The sequence below is a fragment of the Diachasma alloeum genome, unplaced genomic scaffold (genome assembly GCF_001412515.2).
Source record: "Diachasma alloeum isolate Michigan unplaced genomic scaffold, Dall2.0 Dall_scaffold_00891, whole genome shotgun sequence".
Lineage (NCBI taxonomy): Eukaryota > Metazoa > Arthropoda > Insecta > Hymenoptera > Braconidae > Diachasma > Diachasma alloeum.
This window is the reverse complement of record NW_021681012.1, coordinates 72,318-96,708: the sequence shown is the minus strand read 5'-3', so window position 1 is coordinate 96,708 and position 24,391 is coordinate 72,318. Positions and strand designations below refer to the sequence as shown.

The window sequence follows — 24,391 nt, the reverse complement described above, 5'->3', positions numbered from 1 at the left end:
GTAATTCACGGCGAGATGAATCGGAGGAAAACAAGCGGCTCGGGCTCGAGAAGATGTTAGCGTAGCCGGTGTGAGTGGAGATTGAGCTCTAAAAAAGTGACAAGTTCTTGTGAGCGCGATGTCTCTATTACCGTGAAAGCCCTCGATATCTCAATGTTAATTTAATCCGAATGCCAATAATGACACATCATTATTGGAAGAGATCGATGCATTCTTCGGTGGTTTCATAATTGCTGGGGATTTGCGGGGGGATGGAGAGTGGGTGAAGGGAATTGATGAGTGGTTTTGTGAGGGATTGAAAATATTGAGGGCTTTTTCACGAGAGGGGAGGAATTTCACGGGATTAATCCCCTGACCCCGGGTAATGCACCTCCGGAAATAGTGGTTCGGGTGTTTGTGGGGGATTTTCAGGATGCGGGAGGATAAATGACTGATGTGATACGGCTGGGTTATATTACCTGAGAATGCACGAGACTGAAGTGACATCGGTCCGACGATCATGATTACATTCCAGCTGGGGATTTTCAAGCCGAGGTGCGTCAGTTATCACAGACACCTGCACGATGCGCTTTTTATCAGCGTTCTGTGCGTGTGGATTGTTGGATCACTCTGCGTTAAGGATAGTGAGTACTCTAATGATTATAATTATTAGTTTCTAAAGCGTTAATGAAGGTTTTGTTTGAGGGGCCGGAAAATGGATCTTGTTAAATGTTGAATATCTCAGAAACTGACGAAGCGATTTGGACGAGTTTCAACTCACTTTGAAGAATGCGAAAATATCTTGAAAATGGAAGAAAAAAATTGAAAATTCACTCTGCGAATCTCCAGATATTAGAGATTGAAGAGTGGAGTTTTAAAGAAGCGTGAATTATTTTCATTTGGAAAATTTCTGGATATTTGGAAAAATAGGGATTTAAGTTCAAAACGATCCATTTAGCCCCGTCTCATGAAATATGGGGATTATCAGCGACCTACATAGGCGAACAATCGCAATTATCCTGTCACATAATGTAGGATGAACGATAACTTGTGATGGAAATATAATCTTCGAGAAATGTGTCGCCAGATGCACGCAAATTGATTGTGTCTTGAGCACGAGAGTCCGTGCGAATTCTAGGGAAAGAATGGGGAGTGAGTGATGGGGGGACGGTACGTATGGATTGGATTGATTGGGCTCATTGATCTGGATGATTGAGACATGAGGTGTATTAGTTGTATTGATAGTCAGTGGGATAATTTGCGTTTAGTTGAGAGGGATGTAGACAGCGTGCCCACATTTACGTGCGTGCAGAGGAGTACATAGATGAAGCCACATCGATCGATAGCTCACAGCGCATGACCGCTCTGTTCACGTCTGTTCATCCATTATATACATTTAGAGTATGCGAGGAATATACTTATATGACATTTACTTGTTGCCTCTTTGCTCTGGTGAGGTGAAATCTTGGGACTGTTGGTGATTAGTGTCAATTGGAGGATGATTTTCGAGAGATGAGAGAGTTTCTGAATCGTTGGTTTGGGTTTTGGAAATTATCTTTTTTTTTTTTTTTATTGAAAGGAGCTCGAGACCGGTTGGTCCATACAGCGAATAAAAATATATAAACAGTGATAATAATTATATCAGTAATATTACTGACAGTATAGTATGGTATAAAGATGGAGGTATATACACATCTTCGATAAGCTGAGTGCTATTACATTTTGTGGTTCTGTGGTTCGTTTTAGAGAATACCTTTTTTGCGTTTAGATGTTAATTTTTCCTTCGTTCAGGAAGTTTGTAACGATTTCTATGCACTTTATGTCTAGTTTTTTCAAAATGTTTTTGATACTGTACGGAGGGAGAATTTGATTCAATCGAAAAGAACTATACATTTGTTGCCTTGGGAGATCGTATCTTGGGCAGTCCCAGAGTACATGGTCGAGATCTTCACTTGGGTGTCCACATTCGCACTCAGCTGATTTTGTTAAGTTCTTTTTTTTACGAGATGCAGCTAAATGGTAGTGGTTGCATCTCGCTCGGTTCACCCACCACTATGGTTTTCCTCGAAAGCTTCTTATCGTGGAACCACGGTTTTCGACTTTTCCTATAATATTCTCTAAAATATTCTTTGCCTTTCCCAACTGTGGCATTGTCTGATCCCTGTTCTAGACAGATTTCTAGCGTTGAGTCAAGTGATTCTTTCTTGAACTCCTCGCGGTAATCTGTGAACGGGATGGTCAATTCCATATTAGGAGGATTTTCAGTGGCTTCTCCAGCTAATCGATCAGCCTCCTCATTGCCCTCAATTCCTGAATGGGGAAATTATCTGAATGAGGAGTGGGGATAGGTGAAAATGTCAGAAAAGCTTTTTTGTGGGAAATTTTGTTGGCTACAAACAAAGGTCTTGTGAAGTTTTTTCTTAGAGGTCATAGTTCCTGAGATAATCAACGATTAACGGGTCGATCACGCTTGAGTCTCTCCAACTCACGTTGTTTTCGTTTTTTAAGATTATCTGGGTAATGAGTGGAGTTAGGAGAAAATACTAAAGGACCTTTCTTGTGGGGAATTTCCTCGGCTACAAAAAAAGGTTTTATGACATTTTTTCCTAAACTCCGAAATTCCCCAGATATCAACGATTTTGTAAAGATGAAATTTTGAAATTGAGTTTCGGGACGAGTGGAGTATCCGACAAATTCACAGATCCACTTAACTGAATTTTTTTTCTTTAATTTTAACCTTTCAGTACCGACATCCCATGTAGTCGCTGTGGAGGGTGATGGCACATATTTACCCTGTGACATATCGACGAATGATGAAGGCGACTCAGTTCACCTTGTCCTCTGGTATCGTGAGGACCTCGATGCATCGGTATACAGTTTGGATGCCCGCGGGCGAGACTTTGGTATTGCTGAGAGATGGTCGGACAACGCCGTTTTCTCCAATAGAGCCTATTTTCTACCGGATGAAAAACCAGCGAGGCTTGCAGTTGATAGAATACGGGAGGAGGACGCTGGTATCTATCGGTGCAGGGTCGATTTCAAAAAGGGACAGACGAGAAATTCTAAAGTCAATCTTACGGTTATAGGTAAGAGCTCCACGTTAACCCTAGATTGGTCACCCCATGAGGGAAACCCCGCGGCGCATCGTTTTTCTTTAATTACAATTGACTGGCTAACCGGGAAAATTAGAAAAAAATTGACTTTGTCAATTGAAGTGTCTAAAAAATTATAGTATTTTTTAGAACAACATATTTCTCCAAATTCCGAAAGAAAACAAATTCTTTCGGATAGATGAATTATTTTTTCTCATGTTAAATGAAATTGCCCAGGACGCGGCGTTGCCCAAAACTCGCTAAACGCGCCCGGATAGTGTAGAGTGAATTCGGCAACGCTGAAGCCTAACATAACACGGCGGCGAATCCCCGCGGGGGTGACCGAAGTCGCAGGGTCTCGCGTCTTGGTGACCAGACTAGGGTTAATGTCGACGAATGTTGATAAAACCAGAAATGGCGTTGAAATAATGAAATTAAAGAATACACTGGTAGAATTTTTTTCAAATTTCATGGAAGATATAATAGTAAATCTTATGAGAGTGACATTGAATCGGATTTAGAGAAAAAATAGTTATGAAATTTCAGGTTTTAAGTAGAATTCACGGAAATTCATGATTTTTCAGTGGAACATGAATATTCAGAAACAAAATGACACGAATTTTCCATTTTTCCCTAAATCTTGAATTCCCTGATTTTCCTGAATTTTCCCCGGATAACTGAACTGGAAAATCAAGTATTTTATTGATTTCCAGATCATTTGAACGGAAAATCAATGGAATATTTCATTTTTCCGGAACTGACACCGGAATTTGACACGGAAAATTCAGACGAAAATTTTTAACAATGCACTCTTCAGTTATGAATTCAATGAAATTGCATTTCCCGTTGAGAGATTCAGACAAATTAATATTATTCAGATGTCCAGAATGATATTTCTGCCTGTGTTTCGCGAGATGTTACTCTCCGCTGAACATAATGTATCATTTGCACTGCATCCTCCGCATTTGCTTAATTATCGCGGTCAAGAGCCTTCGGGCAATTGTCACTTGTGAATTCACTCCCAACAAATTACTCTCGTCACGTTGAAAGCAAAAAATAGACATTGCTTATGCCATAAATAATATGAGTTGCCTCCCTTCACATTAAAAGCTGCAACGCTGCTGCAGTTACTTTTATAAGTGTAGTTCAAGAGGTCAATTTCAACACCTCGACAAGTAATACAGTCATTATATCCCTCATTAAAAGTACCGAAGTAACATTCGGTTACAGTTTCAGAACTACATCTATAGTTTCACTATAGCCTATACCCTCCAACATATCATCATGCCATTTTTATAATTGTGCGACTAATTTCACTCGTGACATGTGGACTATTGCCCTAGTGCATATAAAGCTCAATTATCAAAGAGTCGGGGCAGAATTTAGAATTTCAAACATTTTGGGCATCTCTCAAGATGTTTTAGGAGAAATTACTCCATTCGTATTGTTCATTTAGAAGATATTGATGACTTCAGAGAGACTATTTGGCCTCATCCTAGGCTATTGATACGCGTCCTGATTTATAGCATGAAAAACAATGATCATATTGAATGAAAACCGATACGACGCGAGCAAAGTTTATCGATCAAACAAAACATACTTTCCGATATCTACCTATTCACCTATTTCAGGTCACTCCATCAAAATTCGATGCGATCCGTCTCCATCCGTTTTATGTGATTCTTGGAAATTAGAACGACTTGCAAATTTAATCCCGAAAAATTACTCTCGTCACGTTGAGAACAAAAGATAGACATTGCTTACGCCATAAATAATATGAAGTTGCCCCCTTCACATTAAAAGTTGCAACGCTGCTGTAGTTACTTTTATAAGTGTAATTCAAGAGGTCAATTTCAACACCTCGACTAGCAATACAGTCATTGTATCCCTCATTAAACGTACCGAAGTAACCTTTGGTAACAGTTTTAGAACTACATCTATAGTTTCACTATAGCCTATACCCTCCAACATATCATTATGCCATTTTCATAATTGTGCGACTAATATCACTCGTGACATGTGGACTATTGCCCTAGTGCATGTAAAGCTCAATTATCAAAGAGTCGGGGCAGAATAAGAATTTCAAATATTTTCGGCCATTTTCAATATCTTTTTTCATGCTTCAAAATGAAAGAGAACGATTACTCCATTCGTACACTCTAAAGGATAACTCTAATTTTCACATGCTTTCATCACACTCAGGCACCTCAAATTTATTTTCATTCTTATAGAATATGAACTGATGCGAATGTGCTATAATTTTTATTCACCGGTACGTGTAATTAACGGACTTCAGTAAAAAATTACTATCCTGTATACATTTGTGCCCAATCATAAAATAATCATGAAGATCCTAATTTTCGTCGACTAGTCTACTAATTATCGAGTACAGTATCTGAATACTTCGGTCGCGCACCTTGAATTATCGCTAATATTAAAGAACAAGTACAGTAGGTATAATGTCCTGAAGTGGAAAATTTGAAATTATGCATTATATGAAATGCGTCGATAGCCGATTGCGTACCATATAGATTTACCCTGATGGGAATGAGATATATCCAGCACTTATATCTAGCATATATTTGGCATACCACATTTTTGGCCGGCAATATATCTGAGATATATTGCAGATATATTACGCTAGTGTTAAATATTTTACATCGAGATATATGTGCATATTTATATCTAGGATATATCTGGCATATGACATTTTTGGCCGAAATATAAGTGAAATATACTGAGATATATGTCCGGATATATCCCGACTAGAATTTATGTACGGCATGCCGAATCTAGTCTCCACCGAATTCGGCGCGAGTCTCGTTTTTCGTTAGGCATGCCGAATAGGGTATACCTCATGTGGTTCTCATAAGGCCCAGATAAGGCATACCCCATCTGGCCAGCCGAATCCAACTTAGACAAATCGGAAGAATATTCTTCTCATAATAGACCCCCCCACCCCTTCAATTTGTTCTAGGGTCAGTCGACCATTATATAGGATTGCACATTCCTCCCATGTAACCAAGATAATTGCCTTACTTTTTTTTTGCTAATTCACCCTCAGTATCCATCTATACTCATCATTATATTCTTCATTGACCTCACTTGATCCTCGAGATTCTATTTTTCAACCCTTCTGCTTGACCCTTATGATCGTATGACCCTCGAATAGGGTGATCTCATTACTTGTGTTCCATCTTAGGACTAGTGGACACTGATAAAATCCTAGCCGATTGCCGAATGTCTACCGAACATCTGCCGAAAGTAGGAGGGGGAGGGGTGAATTTATAATTGGTAATATCATATCAAACTATTTAAATGTTGAAAAACATGATGAAAATATGTATGTGGTGTCATTTAAAAATTTTCGGAACAATTTTGAGAGTGGCGATTGAATGAACAATAATTGATGAGAAATTACCAATAAGATTAATAATAATTTTAATTGGTCCCCACGACTCGGCTTGGATACGGCAATCATGATCCGGTCCGAACGTGAAACTCGCGTAACGCGCCTCATATCTGGGCCGGACTCGATTGACCACACCAGCACCGAACATCAAGCTCGGCATGCCGCATCAGGGCCGAAGGGTTTGCCGAATCAAATTTCTAGTCGGGATGTTCTTTCCATGAGGGTAATATCCTCAAAGACATGGTTTCGCGTCCCGGTTAAGTAAATAATTAGGTTTCTTTAAATAGTATTAAGCTGAATAATCATGAATGCGATTCGTCAATATACCCTGTAGGATGAAAAGACACAAAACAACTACGGTTCATGTTTTTTTTTATTAATTATTCTAATATTAATTATATACACGGAGGGAAATGGTCAGTAAAACTCACCGATTGCGGAATCGACTCAGAAAATTTAAGTGACGGTATCGTAATCTTTCACAGGAGATTCAGATAAAAATTAGGGAACACTCGGGAAAAATTCCGTAACAGTTACGTAAAATTTCCTACAACCACATGTCGCTCCGGAATTACGGAAGATACGTAATTTTTATTGAATATTTCTCTCCGTGTATCCGTGCTTGAAATTAAGATACCATCGTAGAATAATTTCTTGGTACATGTACATGAAAATTCATGCAAGACAGTAAGAAATTTATGACACTCATGTTATGTGAATTCTGTTCACCAGGATAGGAAAATTTGGGTACAGTACTCGAATTGATGTGATATAATTTTATAGTACTGCACACTGAAACAAACTTCCTGCACATATACTTAGAGCACATCAGCCGGAAGGTTTTTACAGTGTATTGTTTATTCAGAGGATAATGATGATTTATGAAAGACTTTTTGGCCTCATAAGCTCATACGCTATTCTCGGCTATTGATACGCGTCCTTATTGATAGCATGAAAAACAATGATCATATTGAGTGAAAACCGATACGACCTGAGCAAAGTTTATCGACCAAACAAAAGATACCTTCCGATATCTATTCACCTATTCGCCTATTTCAGGTCACTCCATCAAAATTCGACGCGATCCGTCTCCATCAGTTTCATATAATAAAAAACCGAACGATCTCCATAATGATAGCATCGAGACAATTCAATCAGCATCGGCTGCAAAAATTTGAAAATTATATTGACTGTAATTATTAGAATGCTATTCTCATATTAGAAATTTTGTTCGTCGAACAGTTGAGAATATCATTCAAATTAATTGAAACGAAATACTCTCATTTAATTAGTCTGATTAAAAAGCCATATTACTGAGCATGGAGTAATCGATTTTCGAATTTGCAGTACCACCTCAGGAAATTGTGATAACGGATGAGAATGGCGTTACGAGATCGTCTCAGGTTGGGCCGTATCTCGAAGGCAGTGATCTGGAGTTGCACTGCGATGTTTACGGGGGAAAACCGAGTCCCACTGTCGCCTGGTATCGGAATAAACAGATTTTCACGGATAAGGCTGAAACGGTACAGCAGGGGATCATCCGGAGCACTATGGTCATCAAGAATTTGGCAAGGCGGGATGTTTATACGGAGCTGACGTGTGCGGCCACCAATTATAACAAGTCGACGCTCTTGTCCGCTACTGTGGGCATTGAGATGAATTGTAAGTAACCAGATGAAACTTTTTTTTTTCTTTAAAATTTAGATTTGACTTCGTTGGGAGTTGGTTTAGGTGGGGGACTATTTTTATTTCATTATTGATTTCTGTTGTGGAGAACATGTCAACCGAATTTTTAAATTATATTTTAGTTTTTGGCGTCTGCGGTCATTAACTGGTTTGGCGTGAAGGAATCTATAATGTCCAAATGATAAAAATTGATCCAGTCATTTGGATTAAGCCCAATATATAAATTATAAAAAAAAATTCATATATTAATTATTGATTTTTGAAATTTTTTAAAATCAACATTTCACTCCCGTGTGGATTATCTTTCGAACGTTATCTCGATTGCTTGTCCATCTTCATAATGTAAAATATGTCACAATTTCCATTGGATTTTACATCACGCAGGAGTCCCTAAATATTATGACTGCACATTTTCAAAGAGCTTTTTTGATAAAGATTAAGAAATAAGTCCGATAGAGAGGAAATAGTGAATGGATAATTTATCATGGAAACGAACGATCTGACAGCTATTGACTACTGTGACAAATGATGACCTAACAGCCATTAAATACACCAAATTATTAATTTGCAATTTCCTCCCTATTGGGTTCATTTCCCAATATTATTCAAAAACGCTCATTGAAAATGTTCAGCTTTTTTCAATGTTTTTTTGATTGTACAATCATAATTTTTGGAGACTCCGGGGCTTACTAAAACTGAATAGCAATTGGAGATTATTTCAGATCATGAAAATAAATAAAAAACAACCAAGATCACGTTAATTCAGTTTAGGGGGAAGGAAATAATGAAATTTCAAATTTCAAATAGTCAACAATGTACCTTGCATGATTATCTGAGGATTGACTTAAAATATATACAATGAAAAAAAGAATTAATTGGAAATCAAAAAGTAAGAGCGCATGGACGTCTATAGAATGCATTTTAATTATGTACGTTTCCGCTCATTAATCAGAAATCCTCTGAGTGAATATAATTACCTTAGTCATTGGCAAAACTAATCCCGGGATTGAGATTCAATGGGCTCAAAAGAGCGGTGACTGAACTCCAAATGTCGTTGAAATGTTGTGACATTCAATCTATTTATTGCCGGTGAATTTTCATCCCAATGAGGATAAATGTCTGAAAATGGATTTAATTTTGGTCGCTTGAGGGGTTGGTGACCTGCAATGCTAATTCAAGCCTTGCTAATTTGAATTGACATCCAAATGAGACTATCATTAAAGAATAGAGAAAAAAAATTCCTGGAACAACTCAAGATTCTTTTGGAATCCAAATAATTATGTAAGAAACCTCGACCATCTCCTCGCTGTGAGAATTTTTTAGCTTCATTTCCAAGATAACTTCATAACACCCAGATTTCACCGCTCAATTACTCAACAAACTTGACCAAACCCCTAGAAATATTCTCTACTGTTCCATCATGTCTGAAGAATCCCTGATTTTGTGGGAAACGCTTGATTAAGCGATTCCCTGCAGCGGAATCACTTCACAACGAAATGAAGTACACAAAACTTCAATTCAATCGCTTAAACAAACAAGACTAATGGACTCCCAAGTTTAAAAACAATAATAAAAAAGCCATCGGTGGCACAACAAGTTAACATTCATTCAGTCAAATGCAGATCACAAAAAATGTAGATAAAAATATCTGCAATTCGAAAGACTAATGTCTGATTTGAAGCCGAGCCGTCGACTCACAATTTGGGCTGCCCACGAGACTCAAACGAGACTTCACTTTGACGGGATCGTCTCGACCTTGGTGAACACGGAAACTTTTCGGCTTGTCACAGTCTCAAAAGAGACAGTATCGGCTCTTTCCGTGAAGGATCACGGTCAATTTATCTCATCTCGGTCTCAAATTTCGTGTGCTTCTTCAATATAAAATCTCGGTTTCAGTCTCGATCGTCTCGTCTCGGCCTTGTACACATAAAAAACGCGAAAAACTTGAAACCGAGATGAGACAAATTGACTGTGAGTCATCACGAGAAGAGCCGATACTGGCTTTTTGAGACTGCCGATACCGAAAGTTTCTGTGATCTTCAAGACCAAGCCGATCCCTCCAAAGTGAAGTCTCGTTTGAGTCTCGTGGGCAGCCCTGTTGACAATCAGGTTCTTCGAGAGCTTTGAATTGAAATCTTGTTTTATGACCCCAAGGCCACATAGTCTCCCCTCAAACTAATATCTGAATATTTGTTCCCAGTGGATCCCCTCGACGTCAACATTCTCAATGCCAACAAGCCGCTGTCCGCCGGCAAGCACTACGAGTTAACCTGCGAGTCCTACGGTTCGCGTCCTCCCGCCTTAGTCACCTGGTGGTGGGACGGCGAGCACCTGAAGACCGCTCACGAGTCGACGTCCAACGACGGCAACATCACCAAGAGTTTTCTCTCCTTCACCCCATCGAAGACCGACGCGGGGAGACGCTTGTCCTGTCGCTCGGAGAACCGTGAGCTGTCGATGGGTCCAATAGAGGACGAGTGGATCCTCGAGATCAACTACAAGCCAGAAACCAAAATCCAGCTGGGCACATCGCTGAACAGAAACGCCATCCGCGAGGGAACAGACGTCTACTTTGACTGTCTGATCAAGGCTCAACCACCGGTCTACAAGGTAGAGTGGCGGCACGAGGGACGGACGCTGCACCACACGATACCCCATGGAATCATCATAAGTAATCAGTCTCTGGTGCTGCAAGGGGTGGAGAGAAAAAGCGCGGGCAACTACACCTGCGTGGGGTACAACACAGAGGGCGACGGGGAGAGCACCCCCTTCCACCTGAACATCATGTTCGCACCGACGTGTAAGCCGAATCAAATGAAGATTCATGGTGTTGCCAAGCAGGAGAAAGCCAACATCTCGTGTCAGGTTGAGGCTAATCCACCGCAGGTTGAGTTCAAATGGACCTTCAACAATTCAGCTGAAAGCATTGATGTCGCTGCGGGTCACATCGCCAAGACAGGGATCTCCTCGGTGGTCTCCTACACTCCAATGACGGAGTTGGATTATGGAACGCTTCTCTGTTGGGCTAGTAATATCATAGGAAGCCAACAAGTACCTTGTGTCTACCATATTATACCTGCTGGCCATCCTGACATGGTCCACAACTGTTCGACTCACAATACTTCTACGAGTTCTTTCTCGGTTCGATGTAGTGAAGGCTTCAACGGAGGTCTACAGCAGTCCTTTCTCCTTGAAGTTAAGGAGAGCAATAGTCAGGAGTTGAGGGCCAACTTGACTTCGGTTGTTCCCCACTTCAGTGTGACTCATTTAAACCCTGGAATGCTGTATCAGGCCTGTATTTACGCTTTCAATGAGAAGGGACGGAGTGAACCCATGGTCGTGCAAGCCGGGACATTGAGACTCCCGGAGAAACAGCTGACGAGTGACAATGGGAAGTCTAGGGAGAGACCCAGGCATCATGTCAAGTTGACGCCCATGTTGAGTGTCATGATTGGCGTTGTTGCGGCACTCGTCATTGTCGCTGTCATTGTCATTGTCGTTCTGAGGATTCAGAATGGTAATCCTGATGATCAGGGCAAGCCACATCTCGAGGAGCATCACAAGAGCTCGAAGAGCATACCCATTCAGAGGGAGTTGAGATTTCGGGAGGGGTGTAGTTTGATAACTGAGGAGAAGCATGTCAGCACGGCGTTTGTCAAGTCACTGGAGGCTAGTGGTGAAATCAGTGAGGGGGATGATAAGAATCCCGATATCATTCCTCAGCAAGTCGCCAGTGGGGGGGAGGAACAGCAAATTGAGTTTGTGAGGAAGCACAGACTCCAGGCTGTTTCGACTATTGATACCTCGCCGTCGAGGGCTAGGTGTAGTTTAATTGAACAGGGAAGTGGACCTCCTACTTCTATGAGTGGACATGGCAGTTATGCTGGGTACTGCACCATTAGGAGCAGCATGCCCTTGAGGGAGCTTTCTGCTATGTCCTCGAGTAAACATAAGAGTGTGAGTATTCAATATCTTTGATATGCTATTCTTCACTGGTGAGGAAAAGGGTCCTAACGAAGGCAATCCTCAGCGACTGAGTCAATTGATTGCCGTGTATTTTCACCCTCGGGTCATCATCAGGGGATTTATTATTACATTATTACAGAATAATAATCCGATAAAATTTCTCATCGTCGGTTTGAATTCTTCGCTATTTTTTATGTATTCTATGAAAATGTGAGGATAGAAATTGAATTTATGGGTATAAGTTCATTATTCGAAAAAATATATCAATTTTAAAATTTTCCCTAGACATTGAAAAACTAAAACGGCGCGAAGCGCCCGTTCGCTAGTCCATACTATAATATGGGAACAAAAAATGTGAAACAAAGAATAAAAGTGGATAAAATGTCAAATTTGAAGTAATTTTGTTAGAAACAGACATTATTTATTAATCATTTCCCTGAGGATTCTAGAGCCAGAAAATACGTCAGCCATACACAATTTAGGGCGAATTGTCCTCTGGAAAAATGAGGGATGAAATCCGGGCTCTGAATAATCAAATTAACTGATTCATATCCCAATTCTCCCAATTCGATTAAATTATCCCGATAGCACTTGGGTAATTGTCGAGTCGATCGAATAAATGTCTCTTCAAATGAAACCGTATTTTTGAAGTGATGAATACTGCATTTATCGGGGCGCTGTGATTAAAATTCAATTGACTATTCCATGCTAAAGGTTTATGGAATTAAAATTATGACCGGAGGAATTATCGTTACATCATGTAATTCAATCTTTCGGCAAATGAGACTAATAGAAATTCGTTATAGCCCTTTCGTAATTCGATATGGTTAATAGTGAGTAAGCGTCGTCTTAGGCGGTTCGGCGCTCACGGAAAGGGCCGACTGACGCCGGGAGTGAAAGCATGCGCGTCGCAACGGACTACATCTCCCAATAAATGAATTACTCAGAATGAGATGATTCGAACAAATTATTCGTCGATAGCAATGAAAGATCTGGAGGAGAAAACATTTCACTCATCTTTTTTTCCGCGGAAAATATTTCACGGACGAGCTGCGTTTTTTCTATCGGCAAAAGACGACAGTAATCTTTCACGCCATCAATTAGTCTTGCATGTCTCCTTGAGTCTCTCTTCTCAGTTTTCAAAATCCAATATTCCAGTCTGAAAAGAACGAATATCTTATCGATTGTGAATTACACAGTTGAGATATTACGAAAAAAGGAGGCAAGTTATACGTGAAGTGGAATGAAAAATACAAATTGGGGCAACTGATGTCTGCACCACTCAGTCTGTAATACTTCAACTTGGTTTTACAAATTCTATTTACGGAGTTGCAAGCTGCTGGAGAAAAGTCTTAAGCTCTTGCAATTTTGTTAACGAAGTTTTTTATTGTGGACTGTTTTGGGACTCTATCGGAAGGAAAACAAGGGGTGTTTGAATTTACACGAAATTAGAATTCGTCTAGGTCTGGACAATCATTTTTGCAAACCTTCTGTCGAACTTTAAAATCAGACCCGATTTGTTCAAGATTAAAAAAGTTTCATTTTGTCACAAAAGAAAAATCGATAGAAACGTTTTTTTCAGTCTATTTAACCGAGACAAACAGCTGCGGTTTGAACAAATTCCGGATTGTATTGATTCAACAAAATATTGCATCCGTTCAGAGCTCAATCAACTCGATATTTTTTCACCGAATTTCTCATTTCGAATGGGAGAAAAATTGGGCAGTACTAACGAGGGAGCAGAGGTAATGAAATTCCCGTGCAATCGAGAGGGTGAATTTTCCATTGGAGAAATTTATTAAAAAATTTCTCTCCCGGGGGATTATTAATAATGATACTTCAATGAAGTACTCGAGTACTACCCAATTTCAATGGAATCTCAATAGGGATCCTAAGGGATATCGCCTTCGTATAATTCTACAGAAACAGCATCATAACAATAATTTAATTAGATTGCGTTTCACATTAAAAAACCAGTTGAAAGGAAAATTACTTGTGTGTACGGGGAAAGCTCTATTGAATTTTTCCGACGGATTTATTCCGTGGGGACGAGCCGAGGGCTTGAGATGATCGATTAATTCGTTTCATGTCACGTTCAGATTTATTCGTTTTGATTAATTAAACGGTAATGCCTGTTTAATGAACCTCAACAAACTGTCGCTTTTTTATAATGGATGGATTGAATACTTCTATTCATAAAATATCTTGACATTGATGAGTGCTGCAATGGACGCGCTTCGAGCAAATGTCCCCTTTGTTTTATTAATTCGGGGCATTTTGTCATTGAACATTATTCGTTATTCGTCACTCAATTTTATATTGAAATAATTATTCACTTTTGATGAAGAGTAATTTAATTCTTTAGTTTCTAATGAAGTCGTTTCAGGAGAGAATGTCATGAGAGGTTCCCAGATTTTTTCCCCGTGAAAAATACTCCGGAGAAAAATCCCAGGGGAGGGGGAAAATTTTCCTGAAAGACAAAAAGAAAAACTATTTTTATATTTTACTGAAAAGAATTATTATTATTTCAAATAATTGATTATTCAGTTTTATAATTATTAAATTTTATTATCATTATTATTATTAATTTTCCCCCGAAAATATCCCATGTCCCCAAGAAACAAACCCATGTAAAATTTCCCTGGAAAATATGAAGTCAGGCACATATTCGAACACAACATCGATTCATGTTTATTTAATGTAATATCCATTTTTTTTTCTTGCAATCGACAATTTCTGAACATCATGAATAATTTACACACACCTTTTCGTCAAAATAGGATTCAATTCTTCAAATAGAACATCTGCAACCAGACAAAATTACTCACATTCCAACAAGCTAAAATTATTAATTTTCAATGTTATCAACAGCATACAAAAAATTGAATGTGAATTTAAAACTTACGTATCAACATTGCTCGGTAAACAATGAATTCACTAAACAATCGTGAATGAAAAAAAAACGATTTTTGTCATTAATTTTTTCATTTTTCTCGTTCCAAGAAAAAAAAATTCAATTAGCATTTTCTGAAAAAAAAACTCCATACAAAATCCCACATGAAAAAAATTCGTACAGAAAATTAATCTCAATGAGAACAATTTGCTGAGAAAGGATTAATGAAAAAAAAAAATCCGGGAATTTTTCAACGAGGAACAAAACTCCGGCCATCGTCATGAGACTTTTTTTATTTGATGAAATTATCAATTAAAAATCTTTTTACATTTACCTCTGAAAATAAGATGGAAAGATTGACTTGTTCTGCTCTTTTCTGTTACATTCCACCACTTCCAACTCATTCAACTCTATTCTACCATATTCAATTCTACAAAATACTTCATAAACCCCTTTCACTAAGAATTCATTGTACTGGCAAAATTCAATGCACGCATTGTGAACGGAAAACAAAAGACGGGGTGAATTCGCTCCAAACCTCATCAATATTTCGGAGAGATTATCATTACAACACGCACATCATTGTCATCAGATATATCCGAGAAACGGTAGAAAAATATTTCGTACGATCGTATGCCTCGGGGTCATTTTCCCCATCAGAAATTGAATTCAAATTCCGGAAAAAATGTTGGAAGGATTGCGATGCAGGGAAAATTCACTCAATAATTCTCCTAGCTGATTTTCTATTCAAGATCGGCGATGCTATCTCCTAGTTGTGCCTGAATGCAAAATAAAAATGTGAAATTCTCGGTTCCTTGTTGCCGGCTCAACAATCTCTCTAATCCTCTGATGTACAAAACGTACCAGAGTGCACTAGACATTGCGCTAATCCGATGGAATGGAGCAATGAAATTCATGTGATAACTTTAAAGAGCCTCTCCTCCAAATCGCCCATGTTATTGAATACACGTAAATCCCCGGATACAACGGCTCATTAAAATTCGAGAGTTATTTTTTCCTAGTCTAAATTATTTTCTGCTGAACATTTGAAGAGTTAGTGCCCCAAGGTGAAAAAATGTTGCAAAAATGGATTTATTCTTTCGTTCTGGTATTAAATTCCTGGTTCGATGAATCTGTACGAATTATTCAACGCGATTGATATTTTCACGCACGAAAAAAATTAATAGAAAATCCTAGCGAATTCGTTAGAAATTTCTATTGGATTTCTATTGAACTTTCTCTTAGTTTTTGGTCGATTCTATTGAAATGTTCAATAGAAAATATTCAACAGAAAAGCCAATAGAATTTGATTCCGAATTTTTTTTCATTTTATTCTTAATTTCTTCTCATCAAGAAAATCAAACAAAAAAACTTAGAAAATTTGAGCCGAGGAAGTACTATAGAAAATATCTCAATAGAATAAGTTATATAGAAAAATCGAATTCGATTGACTTTTTCTATTAAATATTGTCTGAACGTTTCAATAGAATCGGCCAAAAGATTATAGAAAGTTTAATAGAAATCCAATAGAATTTTCTAACGAATTTGTTAGGTTTCTCTATACAATTTTTTCATCTGTATTTCTGTCGTTTCGGCTATTTTACTATTCAATATAAAGTACTACCAAAAATTTCAGCACCAGCTCAGATTTTTTGTTGAAATATTTGAACAGTTATCAATGAATAATCGTGGACAAACACATACGTCCTCCGAAAATCAATCCGATATTTTGAGACACGTCGGAAATGCTCTTAAAACGATAAGGCAGTAGAGGGAAAATTCTCGTGCGAGGATAAAGTTTTTCCTGAAAAAGTTGACAGCTTCCAAAAGTTAGTTTATGATGGATTATCGATTGTGCAAGCACCATCAAATTTATCACAGCTTCGTCACACAATTCCCCCTCAACTCCCATTTTTTTTCATGATAACTTTATCAGAGCCATCTCCACGTATATAGTATTTCCATATTTTTCATATTAATGAAGTTTCTTGTAGTGAAATTCACTGCCCATTCATTCGATTTTTCACATGTATAAAAAAGTTTGTGAAGTTTATAAAGGAATTGTCTCCTACGGAACTTTGAAAATAAAATTAATTGCGCCATGGGAGTTTAGGTTCACAAAGTGTCACACGAGTGAAGAAAAGTTTTGTTGAATTTACGGTAGACCCGCAAATTTATTCAACACTGTGTACATCATCTACATAATTATGAGGGATAATGGGCCTCTGTCATTAAGCAGTTCCACCCGGTCGACTTGAAAAAAATTTCCTATTCCCTTTGCGTGAACTGAGGTATTGGGAATTGTAATGCGACTCTAATTTCTCGTCGATCCTTCTGGATAATTCCAGATAATCTAGGGAGTATCAAAAGTAATGAGGGAATATCTAATGAGTGGATTAGAGGGTCTGTGGTGATAAATTCATGGAGACCATGATGCCGATGAATTCAGTCTCATAAAATTTAAATTTCCTACGTTTGTAAATGGATTCATTAATATTCCTTCTTTTAAACGAGCTTAATTAATGATTTTTTAAAGAGCATTCGTGTCTGGTCTTGGATTTAGGTCTAGATATGAATTCCTTATTTTATTTTTGGATATGAATTCATGTCTGAACATTAATTTCTGGCCGAACATAAATTTCTGCCTGATCATAAATTCTTGTCTGAACATAACTTTCTGGCTGAATATGATTACCCGCCCGAACATAATTCCCTGTCTGATCATAATTTCCTGCCTGAGCATAAATTCCTGTCAGAACATGATTTCCCGCTCGGACATAATTTCCTGTCTGAGCATAAATTCCTGCTTGAGCATAAATTCCCGCCTGAACATAAATTCCTGACTAAACATAAATTCCTGTCTGACTATGACTTTCTCTCTGCGTATAAATTATTGTCTAAACTTGTCTTCCGGTCTGAACCTGAATTCCTGTCTGAGCAAATTTTTTTTGCAATAAAAAAAATTCTAAAACGTCCAATAATTGTCTCCTTCAGTTCCAGCCAATGATGACCTCAGACGCGGTATATGGAACAGGCGTCTGCACGCTACCTCGTCAACATTGGCCGAGTCACTCAACTCCTCAGGCCATGACAATGAGCACCATGACCATGAATCCACCAGCTGTTTTATACACTGGCCTGAGCATTGTTGGCCGTACATGTCCCAGTGCTACGATAGTCACTAAGGACATGGAGCCAACCAAAATTCAAGGCCCACGACTCGCTACCATACAAGCATCCAAGGATTCCAACACGTCCATGACAATGCCACAAGTCACAAAGAGGGAGAGTTCTGTGTGACCTGGTTACCCTGGGGGAATTCTCGACTACTCAATTGTCATCCTCATCACTTCATCACATTTATCTCGTGGGTTTGGCTGTTTTGGGGTTCATCCCTTTGTCAAGATCATTTTTTTAGGGAATGAAGGGGCAGTTTTTTTGGATGGGGATGAATTACAGTTTTTCCGAAAAAGAAGAGGCGATATCGCATTGGTGGAAATGTCATTGATTGAATCACATTCACTGCCCTCTTCACCCAAAATTGGTTCATTAATTATATTAATTATCAAAAAACATGATTGCAATGATTATTACTGAATAATTTCGTAATTATTTGGTAATAATAATGCTCGACTATTAGGTGAATCGACAGAGAAATACGAGAGCTGAGAGTTTTTGAATGATTGAATATTTTTAAACAAAAACACAACCAGGGCGCAATGATATTAATGATGAATACCAACTAAGAGTAATACTCAGCATAATAATTACAGTACTAAGTTGATATAATTAATATAATGATAATGATAATGCAGCCATTGAGAACGAATAAATTACGTGATTTTTCGCCACATGTAAATATCTTTGTCATTTAAATATTTTATACGTGAATTGTCAGCCTCGTTGATTTGTTTTTTCAATCATCAATGACTAATTTAATTCGCAAAAAATGGAGCAAAATGGAGTAAAATTGTTCAAATTTTCATATCTTGTGATTGAAAGATGCGATTTGGATGAATCTGCGATCATTTTAAACTTTGAAAAAAAATTTAGGATGAAAAAAAAATTCGGAATTTCACTCTGCCGATCTCAAGTTATTGACGATTGAAGTGGTAGAACGTGACAGTCGATTTTTTTAAGTCGTCAGTCGTTTTATGTTAACGTCGAATTATGTTGAGAACAAGGGGTCTTAGGCGGAAATGTCTAATAATCGTTATTGTAGAAAATTTCGTCAGCTCCGAAAAAGATTTAGAGACATTTTATTCCAAACGCAACCGTTAACGAGATAGTTACATAATTGAACGAGCAATGTTGCCAACGAAATGGACTCGTTACGTTTTCCCACTTCACTAATGGATTAAAAACAATCCATTTTGCCCCGGTCATCCATAATTTTTCACTTTCGTTGTGCAGGGAAAACCAATAAATATAATATATTAATGAATATCTCCGGAATGAAGCAGACTCGACCCTCTCTGTGCATTAATAACAGCAAAATGTCATTGATTTATTCAATGACCGCAAAAATCGTGACGTAATGAAACATATCGTTCTGTTTTCCGGTGATGAAAACCGACATTTGTATAGATGATGAATAAAATTGAGGGGTAGGATGATGATCGTCATCGAGAACAACGGAATCGTAAACATATGGAGGAAAGGGAATTTCGACTGCTTTATTCGAGTACTTTATTAGGTGAACAATTCGTTATGACGTGTGTATAATGTATAAAGTCAGATGTTAGTTCATTCATCGGTTTATTTGGGATTTTTCGAAAATTTTCGAGGGGTAAATTTGGTGGTTTTACGTTTTTCTGTTAGTTTTTAGTTGATGAATTTCACAGGGAAAATGAAAAAAATTCCAGTGTTAGTTCATTTCTTGTGAAATATCTCGGGAGTGGACATGAATATTTTTTTGGTCATGAATTCCTGCCTGGGTATGAATTTTTGTTTAAGAATAAAACCATTCCCAGACAGGAATTCCTGTCGGGAATGAAATAAATGTTCGCTTGGATATGAAATCCTGCCTGGACCTAAATTCTTATCTGGATATGATTTTTTCCTGGATTTAATTTCTTTTTCTGAACATGAATTCTTGTCTGATCATGAATTCCTATCTGAACATTAATTTTTTACTCGATGTAAATTCCTGTCTGGACATGAATATTTTCTGGTCATGAATTCCTGTCTCGGTATGAATTTTTGTTGAAGGATAAAATCATACCGAGACAGGAATTTCTGTCGGGAATAAAATGAATGTTCACCTGGATATGAATTCGTGTCTGGACATAAATTCTTATCAGGATATAATTTTTTCCTGGGTTTAATTTTTTTACTGAACATGAAATCCTATCTGGACATTAATTTCTTACTGGAATTAAATTCATGTATGTCTATGAATTCCTGACTGAACAGGAATTCCTGCGTGGACGCTAATTGTTTCCTGGATTTAAATTCCGGTTTCGCCATGAATTCTTTTCTGGATATGATTTTTTTCTTAACATGAATTCGTGTTTGGCAATCAATTCCTGACTGAATAGGAAAATTTCTCTTGAAATTCTTCGCAAAAGAGGTCCTTCTAAAATTTTTGCTATTTCGTTCAAATTCCGAGATATTTAAGAAAAACTAAAGTTGGAATGATTAACTTCTATTGTTTTACCATTACAGTTACGAATTCTCAACAGAATAATAGAATATTATCAATTCTATGGGAAAAAATGTTATTATTGCCGTTAATGGAATTGATGTGAGTGCACAAGCGATAAATTGTAAATCTGTTTATGAACAAAAAACGCATCCCATTATTGGTTAACTTATCCAAGTTGTAAAATTGAAAAAGAAACTTTTTTTATTTTTACAAATGAATATATGAGCAAGGAGGAGGGTGAATTTTGGACTCTTGGGCAACTGAAAATACTTGACTATTGCATTAAAAACTTATGGACAAAATGATAAAGATAATTAAAAATACTTTTCAACTAAATTTCAGTGAGTTAAAATTCGTGATATGGAAAATCGTTAAAGTATCCACTCATATAACTAGGTTTGCTATTTTCATGAGTAAACTATAGTATTAGTCATCATAGTAAATATAAGTGTTAACTGTATTTAAAGAGGGGCAAAATGGGTTTGAAGAGACGTGAGAGGGAAAAATTTCGTAATTTTTCGTCTGCAGGTTCGAATTTTGTTGTAATTCAGCGAAAAGTCGTTAGTCGTCAGAGTTTTACTTTGTGATATGACAGATATTTCATCGGATTGTGAAAAGAGGGGAGGAAAATGGGAGATGGGAGCATCAAATATTAAGGAACTATGAGCTGAGAAGAACGAAATGAAATTTTAATGGGAATACAAAAGCATGCGTTCGTTAAATAGTCAGAGGGAGTGATGGGCACTGGATGACGAATTTCATGATATTTGAAAATGGAAAATAATTTATTATTTGAACATTATTTTGTATCTCCTTTGGACAGATTGCGGAAAATGGCACGAAGAATGAGAATTTTATGGTGGGAGTAGAAATTCATGACGCACTATTTCGCGAATATGTTGAAAACCATCAGGGTTAGAGAAAAATAGCTCGGGAACTTTTTGTAGCTCATGAAATTCCCTACAAAACATATCTTGTAACATTTTTTTCTCAACCTCTTTGTTTCGTCACAAAAATGCATCGAAAAATCGAAACAATTTCTCTTCATTTGATTTTTTTAAATTAATACCTCCTCACTATTTCGCAAATATCTCAGGAACTATTAGGATTGGAGAAAAATGTCATACAAACTTTTTGCAGCTCATGAAATTCTTTGGAACAAATTCGTTGCAACATTTTTTCCTAAATCTCTTCATTTAGCCGGAAATGTTCATTTGAAAGGTGGAAGAAAATCATTGATTTCAGTTATTCTAAAAATTCTGAATTTCTATTTCGGAAAATCAATTGGAAAAAAATTGGGATGTAATTGGGGCTTTACGCATTCACAAACATTTGAAGAATGTGGTGTTGAATGAAATGTTCTTTATTGCTAGGAATTAAACGCTACCTGATGGTTCTTTCACACGAAATATTTTGCAAAAACATGATGCTTTGTCCTCGTATTTCTCCTCGAACTTGTTTCCTACGAAACTCTCCTTCTCTATTAACTTCTGTTGTACGTTGTACTTTGGTTGAAATCTCGAGCACGTATTTTCATCGTAAAACAAGGTGGAAAGTGCCGGAGAGAAGAAAATTAATTAATTTCACCTTTTTTCTCATTTTTATTGAGTGTTTCTTTAAGTGATTTCCCTTCACCAACACTCTCTTGCATTTTTCAGTTTTCTTAATGACAATTTCACAAACACTAGAGTGAACATGAATAATCAGAATTCAATTCGTAATTCGAGATTTTTACAGGAAACCTTTATGGCAGATGTTTATAAAAGTGAATTTACTTCGGAAACGAGTTGTTGTAGGGGAAAATGTCATAATCAATTTTTTGTAGACGAGAAAATTTCCTCCAAAAATGTCCTGTGACATTTTCTTCAAAAATCGATAGTTGGGAAGATATTTCCATATTTGAAATGTGAAAGCTTGAATTTTTTAAAAAGTTAAATTTCATATTTTTTCATAAATGTGGATTTATCTCGGGAATAACTGGTTTTAGGGGAAAAAGTCATAAGAAATTTTTGTAGAGCCCTAAATTTTCCACAAAAAAAATCTAGTGACATTGTTTTCTAAAACCACTCATTACCGAGATAATTCACTATTTAAAAACCCAAAAATTGATGAATCTGTACTTTCAATTTCTCTGCATTGCCTACGGAATTATAAGTTGTTAAAAATTCAAATTATCTCCATTTGTAAATTTATTAACGATATTTCGCTGGACGCCAACAACCCTCAACCCCCGAAAACCTTCAGAAATTCTCAATCCCACGAGAACGTCAGATGAAACATTTCTTTATCTGTAAATAAAAGAAAAAAAATCACATACGCATAATTTATGACTGTTGTATCTGTGCTTTGAGAAATCATGCCGGCTATCAATCACCACTTGATCGCGAATAATTCGAGAAACAATAGGTCTACGCAGCCCCAAAAAAAATCCACTCTCGAATCGATTGTTTCATTTTCTCAATAAAAAATCTATAACTCATTTTTTTGAGTATATAAACAAGGCGATACGATTTTATACATATAAACGAAGGGGAATGAACACTTATGTAAGCCTTCACCTGTACTCATAGCTAGAAAACCTTTTTATAAACGTTTTTCCCAAAAACTCATTAAAATGTAGCGGCCGAAAAAAAAAAGTTCAATGAAAACTGTCAACAGAGAAATTAGCGGTGAAAACCAGTAACAATAAAGGCAAAATATAGACAATTTTTTAATATAAAGAATGTTCTTTTTTTATGCAAAAAGAAAATTCTTCAGAGGATAGAAGAGGACACCGGGATCTACGTAAATATGTAAATAGTGAGTGTGTGTGAGAGTGAATAGAGGCAGAATTTCGACGCAAATGCTATCATAAAAATTGGAAAAGGCGTTTACGATGTCATGTTAATGTTGAAAAGTCTCCCACGCTCTTTTATGGGATTAAGGAACGAGGAGAATTGAACGGCTGCACCAACCTGTTGACTCACTGCCTGTACATCTAATATAATTATTTAAAACGTGGATAATTGATACAGACGCCGATATGTTGCATCAACGAGTTTGAAGAAAATTAAAAGAGGAATTCTCATCCTAAGCTTAGTATTATGCAAGGAAAATCGATGTACCCTCAAATTAATGCGTAATATTGTTTTTTCTTTGATTTTTTTACATATTGTAAATATTCTAAAATAAATAATCGTTTTTATTCAATTAAATATCTTGTGAATTTCCTTATTTCGCTAAATTTTTTTATCAAACATTTTGCTGAAATTCTAGATGAAAAAAATTTTCTTGATCATTTCTTTGGCTTATCGGCCAGTTTATTGTAAACTCATCGATAAGCTAAAGAAATTATCATTTATTGAATAAAAAGTACAGCTGACAGATCATGCAAAGAAATATATTATTCGTGTGTGGAAATTCTTCATAAATTGAGATGGTTGTATCATGAAAGATTGAGTGCATTCTTCGATAATTAACTTGAAACGTCAGACGATAATCTCAAAGTTGAAGAGAATAAATCCCAGAAGTTGTCGAGTTTTCGCTTCTTAACTCGTGGGTATTCATGAATGAGGGTGGTAATGTCATTTCGCACAATTATTTAAACCGAGAACCATTGACACAGGCGCCGATATATTGCATCAACGAGTTTTAAGAAAATTAAAACAGGAATTCTCATCCTAAGCTTAGTATTATGCAAGGAAAATCGATGTACCTTTAAATTAATGCGTAATCTT

General features: G+C 37.1%; 1 protein-coding gene across 1 annotated transcript; it reads left to right on the top strand.

Annotated features, from left to right (window-relative positions):
* Window positions 1–499: 499 nt before the first annotated feature.
* On the top strand, window positions 500–19,045 carry LOC107045240 (neural cell adhesion molecule 2). Its single transcript, XM_015267431.1, has 5 exons — window positions 500–623; window positions 2,724–3,065; window positions 7,831–8,145; window positions 10,370–12,126; window positions 18,023–19,045. Exons 1-5 carry the CDS (start codon window positions 500–502, stop codon window positions 18,326–18,328), a joined length of 2,844 nt encoding a protein of 947 aa, XP_015122917.1. The 3' UTR covers window positions 18,329–19,045.
* Window positions 19,046–24,391: the final 5,346 nt, after the last annotated feature.